This window comes from Pimephales promelas, chromosome 1 (genome assembly GCF_988280905.1).
Source record: "Pimephales promelas chromosome 1, fPimPro1.hap1.1, whole genome shotgun sequence".
Lineage (NCBI taxonomy): Eukaryota > Metazoa > Chordata > Actinopteri > Cypriniformes > Leuciscidae > Pimephales > Pimephales promelas.
This window is the reverse complement of record NC_142769.1, coordinates 46,812,403-46,824,553: the sequence shown is the minus strand read 5'-3', so window position 1 is coordinate 46,824,553 and position 12,151 is coordinate 46,812,403. Positions and strand designations below refer to the sequence as shown.

General features: G+C 41.4%; 1 protein-coding gene across 1 annotated transcript in view; it reads left to right on the top strand.

Moving 5' to 3' along the window:
• Nucleotides 1-897: 897 nt before the first annotated feature.
• Nucleotides 898-12,151, top strand: part of tmem179ba (transmembrane protein 179Ba) — a 71,383-nt gene continuing 60,129 nt past the window's right edge. Inside the window, exon 1 of the mRNA XM_039658694.2 lies at nucleotides 898-1,049. Within this exon, the coding sequence (XP_039514628.2) occupies nucleotides 954-1,049 (96 nt within the window). The 5' untranslated portion in view covers nucleotides 898-953. The remainder of the gene's footprint in view (nucleotides 1,050-12,151) is intronic.

Here is a 12,151-nt window from a genome sequence, read left to right as displayed (position 1 = left end):
TTTTCAAGTAACTTGTAAAGTATTTTACAATATTAATATCTGAGTTTTTCACATTTATTGACTGACACCTGTCCTGTCCACAAATTGTGAGAAATCATGAGTAAGTGCAGAGGTGTTGTGTGTGTGTGAACATGATGGATATGTAGTGTGATGTATTTACTCATCTCACTTGCACAAAACGCATTCAGTATTGCAATAATTAAATATGTTAATCCATACTTTATGGATTTAATCTCACTTTATTAACCAATGTTTTTGCTACTGACATTCAGTGATCCAATTCAACCAAACTAATACAAGCAAAAGGGACTTTAGATAAACATCACATTTGTGTTTCAGTTTTTATTTTTTATTGCTGAAGTGTTAAACCTTTTAGCAGAAGAAAGTAACTGTAAAGATATATAACGATACAGATATCCTAAAAATCGTTCTCAATATTAAAGAATAGTAGAGTTCAGCTATCGATGTTGATACGCTTAGTTACTTTTTTTTAGGGAGTAACGCAAAGTTGCAAAAAATTACTTTTCCAAAAAAAAAAACATTGCCCAAATCTGCTCCGCGATTGTAGTGCTTTATATTTGACTTTGGTTGAAAAAATAATTTAAAGTGTGTAAGGGCTTTGTACTAGGATATGAACTGATCTAACAGAAACTAAAGTAGTTCAATTAAGTAAAAAGGTCCTAATTTAATCATAGTTAATGTTGTAACTCTCAAATCTAGTCAAAATTGGGGAGGTATCTCTTAATTTTTTATAAGTTGATTATCATAAATGTGACCTATTTTGGTGCTTATGCAAGGGAATGGAGTTTTCGTTCATGTTTTTCTCCGATGTTGCAATCACATGACTGTAGTTAACTCATGATGCGTTTTGGACACATGAGTATGCGCGCTGCCGCGGCTGGTTAAAGTCAGTGCGGAGTTGTGGCGCGCGCGCCCGCACTCACACACACGCTATGGCGCTGCCGTGGTCTCTGTTGCTGGAGCTGCTGCTGTATGGCAGCTGTTTTATATGTGGGATCATCACAGCCGCCTCTGTTACAATCTCACAGGTATATCTGCTGTTTAATATTTTATATATAGAAGACTATTACAGACTTTACCGTGATGTTACATGGTGTTATGGGGTTCAGAAACACGACAGAATGTAAGTTTCAAACTTTGACGATGTTAGCTGAACGCTTGTGGTTTACTGTGGTTGACAGTTTAGTATAATTGTTTGCAGGGGATATGTTTTGGGGGTTTTCTTAGATGCATACAAGAATCATAACTTTTCTTCTGGAGTGTTGCTGTGCACTTTCTCACGAGTTTCCCTTAAAACCGTCATAGTCATGTGACCAGAAATGTTTTACTTTTTTATTTATAATAATCCATACTATAGAAAAACTAATTGGTCTATGCTTTTATCATTTTAATAATTATCCATACCGTAGAAAAAAATTGGCCCACGTTTTAAAAATAAAACCCGGAAGTGAAGAGAAATGAAAGTGTAAAAGAAGCAACTGAAGCTTCCAGTTCTGTCACTGTTTCTGTCATGTGACCAGCTGAGACTCTGCTTTAACCCCCTCAGACCTGAATTATGTTTCAAGTTTCTGAAAAATATAAGAGTACATTTTACCAGCTCATGAGGTTTCTATAAATTAAAACAAATGAAAAAAAAAAATTATATAATTGCTTTCATTGTGATTTTTTTCTCCATTCCAATGGACATCAGGTCAAAACAGGTGTACTTCCCAAAAATGTACCAACATGAAATAAATTAATAAACATAAAATTTGATGGTCTATACTTTAAGCTTTTTCTCAAGGTCAAAAAAATTCCAGCAGTATACCATTTCAACTATAAGTTTGAGGTTTTTGTTTTGCACATTGTTTGTAACAAACTAAATATCTTCGAATCAATCAATCTAGAGTCATTTTTTAGAACAAAAAATTGAACATTATAACTTTATAACACGCCCCGACCCCCCCCGGGGGGCCGACGGGAGGAGCCCGAAATTTCGGGACCCCCGAGGCAGTTCCGCAAAAGCCCCTCTGGTGGAGCCACCCTCGAAACGTCCCCACTGACCGGTTCCCGGACACGCCCCCGTCCCACAAACCCACTATTTGTCCAATAACCCACTATATTTGTCAAATGTCATGGGACCACCCCCCGCCCACTCCCGGGCCACGCCCCCGTCCCACGAACCCACTATTTGTCCAATAATTCACTATATTTACCAAATGTCCCAGGACCACTCCCGGGCTACACCCCCGTCCCACGAGCCCACTATTTGTCCAATAACCCACTATATTTTTTAAAGTTTTTCCGCAGTTCATTCAATATGCTGCAATTGGACGCTGTCCCATCGGCAATCTATTGAATGGGGATTCGGGTAGTGTTTTTGATAGACATTTTAATTAAAGTTCCTGTCATGATAAAAACTATTTTACTGCACTCAGGGGCCCCCCCTGAGTCTGTAGTACCAAGCGCCATTCCATAATTCCACGGTCCACAAACCCACTATTTTTATAATGGCATAAATGCTACATGGGATGTCCATATCTCAGCTCTGGAAGGGTCTAGAGCCTCCATTTTTGCACTCAGGTCTAAGTCCCATGGCCCTCTATCAGAATCCAGAGTTTCAAGAAGATCAGAGAAACTCAAAAATTTGACCCGAAAAAAAAACGACAGTGGTACCCCTTTCGTTTTTTTTTTTTGGGCGAAAAATTAAGTTTCTGCAATCTTCCCAAAACTCTGGATTCTGATAGAGGGCCATGAGACTTAGACCTGAGTGCAAAAATGGAGGCTCTAGCCCCTTCCAGAGCTGAGATATCGAAACTCAAAAATTCGGCCCGAAAAAAAAACGACAGTGGTACCCCTTACGTTTTTTTTTTTTCGGGCGAAAAATTAAGTTTCTCCAATCTTCCCAAAACTCTGGATTCTGATAGAGGGCCATGAGACTTAGACCTGAGTGCAAAAATGGAGGCTCTAGCCCCTTCCAGAGCTGAGATATCGAAACTCAAAAATTCGGCCCGAAAAAAAAAACGACAGTGGTACCCCTTACGTTTTTTTTTTTTGGGCGAAAAATTAAGTTTCTCCAATCTTCCCAAAACTCTGGATTCTGATAGAGGGCCATGAGACTTAGACCTGAGTGCAAAAATGGAGGCTCTAGCCCCTTCCAGAGCTGAGATATCGAAACTCAAAAATTCGGCCCGAAAAAAAAAACGACAGTGGTACCCCTTACGTTTTTTTTTTTTTTGGGCGAAAAATTAAGTTTCTCCAATCTTCCCAAAACTCTGGATTCTGATAGAGGGCCATGAGACTTAGACCTGAGTGCAAAAATGGAGGCTCTAGCCCCTTCCAGAGCTGAGATATCGAAACTCAAAAATTCGGCCCGAAAAAAAAACGACAGTGGTACCCCTTATTTTTTTTTTTTTTGGGCGAAAAATTAAGTTTCTCCAATCTTCCCAAAACTCTGGATTCTGATAGAGGGCCATGAGACTTAGACCTGAGTGCAAAAATGGAGGCTCTAGCCCCTTCCAGAGCTGAGATATCGAAACTCAAAAATTCGGCCCGAAAAAAAAAACGACAGTGGTACCCCTTACGTTTTTTTTTTTTGGGCGAAAAATTAAGTTTCTCCAATCTTCCCAAAACTCTGGATTCTGATAGAGGGCCATGAGACTTAGACCTGAGTGCAAAAATGGAGGCTCTAGCCCCTTCCAGAGCTGAGATATCGAAACTCAAAAATTCGGCCCGAAAAAAAAACGACAGTGGTACCCCTTACGTTTTTTTTTTTGGGCGAAAAATTAAGTTTCTCCAATCTTCCCAAAACTCTGGATTCTGATAGAGGGCCATGAGACTTAGACCTGAGTGCAAAAATGGAGGCTCTAGCCCCTTCCAGAGCTGAGATATCGAAACTCAAAAATTCGGCCCGAAAGAAAAACGACAGTGGTACCCCTTACGTTTTTTTTTTTCGGGCGAAAAATTAAGTTTCTCCAATCTTCCCAAAACTCTGGATTCTGATAGAGGGCCATGAGACTTAGACCTGAGTGCAAAAATGGAGGCTCTAGCCCCTTCCAGAGCTGAGATATCGAAACTCAAAAATTCGGCCCGAAAAAAAAAACGACAGTGGTACCCCTTACGTTTTTTTTTTTGGGGCGAAAAATTAAGTTTCTCCAATCTTCCCAAATCTCTGGATTCTGATAGAGGGCCATGAGACTTAGACCTGAGTGCAAAAATGGAGGCTCTAGACCCTTCCAGAGCTGAGATATCGAAACTCAAAAATTCGGCCCGAAAAAAAAAACGACAGTGGTACCCCTTACGTTTGTTTTTTTTGGGCGAAAAATTAAGTTTCTCCAATCTTCCCAAAACTCTGGATTCTGATAGAGGGCCATGAGACTTAGACCTGAGTGCAAAAATGGAGGCTCTAGCCCCTTCCAGAGCTGAGATATCGAAACTCAAAAATTCGGCCCGAAAAAAAAAACGACAGTGGTACCCCTTACGTTTTTTTTTTGGGGGCGAAAAATTAAGTTTCTCCAATCTTCCTAAAACTCTGGATTCTGATAGAGGGCCATGAGACTTAGACCTGAGTGCAAAAATGGAGGCTCTAGCCCCTTCCAGAGCTGAGATATCGAAACTCAAAAATTCGGCCCGAAAAAAAAACGACAGTGGTACCCCTTACGGTTTTTTTTTTTGGGCGAAAAATTAAGTTTCTCCAATCTTCCCAAAACTCTGGATTCTGATAGAGGGCCATGAGACTTAGACCTGAGTGCAAAAATGGAGGCTCTAGCCCCTTCCAGAGCTGAGATATCGAAACTCAAAAATTCGGCCCGAAAAAAAAACGACAGTGGTACCCCTTACGTTTTTTTTTTTGGGCGAAAAATTAAGTTTCTCCAATCTTCCCAAAACTCTGGATTCTGATAGAGGGCCATGAGACTTAGACCTGAGTGCAAAAATGGAGGCTCTAGCCCCTTCCAGAGCTGAGATATCGAAACTCAAAAATTCGGCCCGAAAGAAAAACGACAGTGGTACCCCTTACGTTTTTTTTTTTTCGGGCGAAAAATTAAGTTTCTCCAATCTTCCCAAAACTCTGGATTCTGATAGAGGGCCATGAGACTTAGACCTGAGTGCAAAAATGGAGGCTCTAGCCCCTTCCAGAGCTGAGATATCGAAACTCAAAAATTCGGCCCGAAAAAAAAAACGACAGTGGTACCCCTTACGTTTTTTTTTTGGGGGCGAAAAATTAAGTTTCTCCAATCTTCCTAAAACTCTGGATTCTGATAGAGGGCCATGAGACTTAGACCTGAGTGCAAAAATGGAGGCTCTAGCCCGTTCCAGAGCTGAGATATCGAAACTCAAAAATTCGGCCCGAAAAAAAAAACGACAGTGGTACCCCTTACGTTTTTTTTTTTGGGGCGAAAAATTAAGTTTCTCCAATCTTCCCAAATCTCTGGATTCTGATAGAGGGCCATGAGACTTAGACCTGAGTGCAAAAATGGAGGCTCTAGCCCCTTCCAGAGCTGAGATATCGAAACTCAAAAATTCGGCCCGAAAAAAAAACGACAGTGGTACCCCTTACGTTTTTTTTTTTGGGGCGAAATATTAAGTTTCTCCAATCTTCCCAAAACTCTGGATTCTGATAGAGGGCCATGAGACTTAGACCTGAGTGCAAAAATGGAGGCTCTAGCCCCTTCCAGAGCTGAGATATAGAAACTCAAAAATTCGGCCCGAAAAAAAAACGACAGTGGTACCTCTTACGTTTGTTTTTTTTTGGGCGAAAAATTAAGTTTCTCCAATCTTCCCAAAACTCTGGATTCTGATAGAGGGCCATGAGACTTAGACCTGAGTGCAAAAATGGAGGCTCTAGACCCTTCCAGAGCTGAGATATCGAAACTCAAAAATTCGGCCCGAAAAAAAAAACGACAGTGGTACCCCTTACGTTTGTTTTTTTTGGGCGAAAAATTAAGTTTCTCCAATCTTCCCAAAACTCTGGATTATGATAGAGGGCCATGAGACTTAGACCTGAGTGCAAAAATGGAGGCTCTAGCCCCTTCCAGAACTGAGATATCGAAACTCAAAAATTCGGCCCGAAAAAAAAAAACGACAGTGGTACCCCTTACGTTTTTTTTTTTCGGGCGAAAAATTAAGTTTCTCCAATCTTCCCAAAACTCTGGATTCTGATAGAGGGCCATGAGACTTAGACCTGAGTGCAAAAATGGAGGCTCTAGCCCCTTCCAGAGCTGAGATATCGAAACTCAAAAATTCGGCCCGAAAAAAAAACGACAGTGGTACCCCTTACGTTTTTTTTTTTTGGGCGAAAAATTAAGTTTCTCCAATCTTCCCAAAACTCTGGATTCTGATAGAGGGCCATGAGACTTAGACCTGAGTGCAAAAATGGAGGCTCTAGCCCCTTCCAGAGCTGAGATATCGAAACTCAAAAATTCGGCCCGAAAAAAAACCGACAGTGGTACCCCTTACGTTTTTTTTTTTGGGGCGAAAAATTAAGTTTCTCCAATCTTCCCAAAACTCTGGATTCTGATAGAGGGCCATGAGACTTAGACCTGAGTGCAAAAATGGAGGCTCTAGACCCTTCCAGAGCTGAGATATCGAAACTCAAAAATTCGGCCCGAAAAAAAAAACGACAGTGGTACCCCTTACGTTTGTTTTTTTTGGGCGAAAAATTAAGTTTCTCCAATCTTCCCAAAACTCTGGATTATGATAGAGGGCCATGAGACTTAGACCTGAGTGCAAAAATGGAGGCTCTAGCCCCTTCCAGAACTGAGATATCGAAACTCAAAAATTCGGCCCGAAAAAAAAAAACGACAGTGGTACCCCTTACGTTTTTTTTTTTCGGGCGAAAAATTAAGTTTCTCCAATCTTCCCAAAACTCTGGATTCTGATAGAGGGCCATGAGACTTAGACCTGAGTGCAAAAATGGAGGCTCTAGCCCCTTCCAGAGCTGAGATATCGAAACTCAAAAATTCGGCCCGAAAAAAAAACGACAGTGGTACCCCTTACGTTTTTTTTTTTTGGGCGAAAAATTAAGTTTCTCCAATCTTCCCAAAACTCTGGATTCTGATAGAGGGCCATGAGACTTAGACCTGAGTGCAAAAATGGAGGCTCTAGCCCCTTCCAGAGCTGAGATATCGAAACTCAAAAATTCGGCCCGAAAAAAAACCGACAGTGGTACCCCTTACGTTTTTTTTTTTGGGGCGAAAAATTAAGTTTCTCCAATCTTCCCAAAACTCTGGATTCTGATAGAGGGCCATGAGACTTAGACCTGAGTGCAAAAATGGAGGCTCTAGCCCCTTCCAGAGCTGAGATATAGAAACTCAAAAATTCGGCCCGAAAAAAAAAACGACAGTGGTACCTCTTACGTTTTTTTTTTTTGGGCGAAAAATTAAGTTTCTCCAATCTTCCCAAAACTCTGGATTCTGATAGAGGGCCATGAGACTTAGACCTGAGTGCAAAAATGGAGGCTCTAGACCCTTCCAGAGCTGAGATATCGAAACTCAAAAATTCGGCCCGAAAAAAAAAACGACAGTGGTACCCCTTACGTACGTTTTTTTTTGGGCGAAAAATTAAGTTTCTCCAATCTTCCCAAAACTCTGGACCCTTACGTTTTTTTTTTTTGGGCGAAAAATTAAGTTTCTCCAATCTTCCCAAAACTCTGGATTCTGATAGAGGGCCATGAGACTTAGACCTGAGTGCAAAAATGGAGGCTCTAGCCCCTTCCAGAGCTGAGATATAGAAACTCAAAAATTCGGCCCGAAAAAAAAACGACAGTGGTACCTCTTACGTTTTTTTTTTTTTGGGCGAAAAATTAAGTTTCTCCAATCTTCCCAAAACTCTGGATTCTGATAGAGGGCCATGAGACTTAGACCTGAGTGCAAAAATGGAGGCTCTAGACCCTTCCAGAGCTGAGATATCGAAACTCAAAAATTCGGCCCGAAAAAAAAACGACAGTGGTACCCCTTACGTTTGTTTTTTTTGGGCGAAAAATTAAGTTTCTCCAATCTTCCCAAAACTCTGGATTATGATAGAGGGCCATGAGACTTAGACCTGAGTGCAAAAATGGAGGCTCTAGCCCCTTCCAGAGCTGAGATATAGAAACTCAAAAATTCGGCCCGAAAAAAAAAACGACAGTGGTACCCCTTACGTTTTTTTTTTTTGGGCGAAAAATTAAGTTTCTCCAATCTTCCCAAAACTCTGGATTCTGATAGAGGGCCATGAGACTTAGACCTGAGTGCAAAAATGGAGGCTCTAGCCCCTTCCAGAGCTGAGATATCGAAACTCCAAAATTCGGCCCGAAAAAAAAAACGACAGTGGTACCTCTTACGTTTTTTTTTTTTGGGCGAAAAATTAAGTTTCTCCAATCTTCCCAAAACTCTGGATTCTTATAGAGGGCCATGAGACTTAGACCTGAGTGCAAAAATGGAGGCTCTAGCCCCTTCCAGAGCTGAGATATCGAAACTCAAAAATTCGGCCCGAAAAAAAAAAACGACAGTGGTACCCCTTACGTTTTTTTTTTTGGGCGAAAAATTAAGTTTCTCCAATCTTCCCAAAACTCTGGATTCTGATAGAGGGCCATGAGACTTAGACCTGAGTGCAAAAATGGAGGCTCTAGACCCTTCCAGAGCTGAGATATCGAAACTCAAAAATTCGGCCCGAAAAAAAAAACGACAGTGGTACCCCTTACGTACGTTTTTTTTGGGCGAAAAATTAAGTTTCTCCAATCTTCCCAAAACTCTGGACCCTTACGTTTTTTTTTTTTGGGCGAAAAATTAAGTTTCTCCAATCTTCCCAAAACTCTGGATTCTGATAGAGGGCCATGAGACTTAGACCTGAGCGCAAAAATGGAGGCTCTAGCCCCTTCCAGAGCTGAGATATAGAAACTCAAAAATTCGGCCCGAAAAAAAAACGACAGTGGTACCTCTTACGTTTTTTTTTTTTGGGCGAAAAATTAAGTTTCTCCAATCTTCCCAAAACTCTGGATTCTGATAGAGGGCCATGAGACTTAGACCTGAGTGCAAAAATGGAGGCTCTAGACCCTTCCAGAGCTGAGATATCGAAACTCAAAAATTCGGCCCGAAAAAAAAACGACAGTGGTACCCCTTACGTTTGTTTTTTTTGGGCGAAAAATTAAGTTTCTCCAATCTTCCCAAAACTCTGGATTATGATAGAGGGCCATGAGACTTAGACCTGAGTGCAAAAATGGAGGCTCTAGCCCCTTCCAGAGCTGAGATATAGAAACTCAAAAATTCGGCCCGAAAAAAAAAACGACAGTGGTACCCCTTACGTTTTTTTTTTTTGGGCGAAAAATTAAGTTTCTCCAATCTTCCCAAAACTCTGGATTCTGATAGAGGGCCATGAGACTTAGACCTGAGTGCAAAAATGGAGGCTCTAGCCCCTTCCAGAGCTGAGATATCGAAACTCCAAAATTCGGCCCGAAAAAAAAAACGACAGTGGTACCTCTTACGTTTTTTTTTTTTGGGCGAAAAATTAAGTTTCTCCAATCTTCCCAAAACTCTGGATTCTTATAGAGGGCCATGAGACTTAGACCTGAGTGCAAAAATGGAGGCTCTAGCCCCTTCCAGAGCTGAGATATCGAAACTCAAAAATTCGGCCCGAAAAAAAAAAACGACAGTGGTACCCCTTACGTTTTTTTTTTTTGGGCGAAAAATTAAGTTTCTCCAATCTTCCCAAAACTCTGGATTCTGATAGAGGGCCATGAGACTTAGACCTGAGTGCAAAAATGGAGGCTCTAGCCCCTTCCAGAGCTGAGATATCGAAACTCCAAAATTCGGCCCGAAAAAAAAAACGACAGTGGTACCTCTTACGTTTTTTTTTTTTGGGCGAAAAATTAAGTTTCTCCAATCTTCCTAAAACTCTGGATTCTGATAGAGGGCCATGAGACTTAGACCTGAGTGCAAAAATGGAGGCTCTAGCCCCTTCCAGAGCTGAGATATCGAAACTCAAAAATTCGGCCCGAAAAAAAAACGACAGTGGTACCCCTTACGTTTTTTTTTTTGGGCGAAAAATTAAGTTTCTCCAATCTTCTCAAAAGTCTGGATTCTGTTAGAGGGCTATGAGACTTAGACCTGAGTGCAGAAATGGAGGCTCTAGACCCTTCCAGAGCTGAGATATCGAAACTCAAAAATTCGGCCCGAAAAAAAAAACGAGAGTGGTACCCCTTACGTTTTTTTTTTTCGGGAGAAAAATTAAGTTTCTCCAATCTTCCCAAAACTCTGGATTCTGATAGAGGGCCATGAGACTTAGACCTGAGTGCAAAAATGGAGGCTCTAGCCCCTTCCAGAGCTGAGATATCGAAACTCAAAAATTCGGCCCGAAAGAAAAACGACAGTGGTACCCCTTACGTTTTTTTTTTTTCGGGCGAAAAATTAAGTTTCTCCAATCTTCCCAAAACTCTGGATTTCGATAGAGGGCCATGAGACTTAGACCTGAGTGCAAAAATGGAGGCTCTAGCCCCTTCCAGAGCTGAGATATCGAAACTCAAAAATTCGGCCCGAAAAAAAAAACGACAGTGGTACCCCTTACGTTTTTTTTTTTTGGGGCGAAAAATTAAGTTTCTCCAATATTCCCAAAACTCTGGATTCTTATAGAGGGCCATGAGACTTAGACCTGAGTGCAAAAATGGAGGCTCTAGCCCCTTCCAGAGCTGAGATATCGAAACTCAAAAATTCGGCCCGAAAAAAAAAACGACAGTGGTACCCCTTACGTTTTTTTTTTTGGGCGAAAAATTAAGTTTCTCCAATCTTCTCAAAACTCTGGATTCTGATAGAGGGCTATGAGACTTAGACCTGAGTGCAAAAATGGAGGCTCTAGACCCTTCCAGAGCTTAGATATCGAAACTCAAAAATTCGGCCCGAAAAAAAAACGACAGTGGTACCCCTTTCGGGTTTTTTTTTTGGGCGAAAAATTAAGTTTCTCCAATCTTCTCAAAACTCTGGATTCTGATAGAGGGCTATGAGACTTAGACCTGAGTGCAAAAATGGAGGCTCTAGACCAGGGTTCACCAATCTCGGTCCTGGAGGGCCACTGTCCCTGCAGAGTTTAGCTCCAGCCCTGATCAAACACATCTGAGCAAGCTGATCAAGGACTTCAGGATCAGTAGAAACTCACAGGTAGGCGTGTTTGATCAGGGTTGGAGCTAAACTCTGCAGGGACAGTGGCCCTCCAGGACCGAGATTGGTGAACCCTGCTCTAGACCCTTCCAGAGCTTAGATATCGAAACTCAAAAATTTGACCCGAAAAAAAAAAAGACAGTGGTACCCCTTTTGTTTGTTTTTTTTTTTGGCGAAAAATTAAGTTTCTCCAATCTTCTCAAAAGTCTGGATTCTGTTAGAGGGCTATGAGACTTAGACCTGAGTGCAGAAATGGAGGCTATAGACCCTTCCAGAGCTGAGATATCGAAACTCAAAAATTCGGCCCGAAAAAAAAAAGACAGTGGTACCCCTTACGTTTTTTTTTTTTTTGGGCGAAAAATTAAGTTTCTCCAATCTTCCCAAAACTCTGGATTCTGATAGAGGGCCATGAGACTTAGACCTGAGTGCAAAAATGGAGGCTCTAGCCCCTTCCAGAGCTGAGATATCGAAACTCAAAAATTCGGCCCGAAAAAAAAAACGACAGTGGTACCCCTTACGTTTTTTTTTTGGGGGGCGAAAAATTAAGTTTCTCCAATCTTCCCAAAACTCTGGATTCTGATAGAGGGCCATGAGACTTAGACCTGAGTGCAAAAATGGAGGCTCTAGCCCCTTCCAGAGCTGAGATATCGAAACTCAAAAATTCGGCCCGAAAAAAAAAAGACAGTGGTACCCCTTACGTTTTTTTTTTTTTGGGCGAAAAATTAAGTTTCTCCAATCTTCCCAAAACTCTGGATTCTGATAGAGGGCCATGAGACTTAGACCTGAGTGCAAAAATGGAGGCTCTAGCCCCTTCCAGAGCTGAGATATCGAAACTCAAAAATTCGGCCCGAAAAAAAAAACGACAGTGGTACCCCTTACGTTTTTTTTTTTGGGGGCGAAAAATTAAGTTTCTCCAATCTTCCCAAAACTCTGGATTCTGATAGAGGGCCATGAGACTTAGACCTGAGTGCAAAAATGGAGGCTCTAGCCCCTTCCAGAGCTGAGATATCGAAACTCAAAAATTCGGC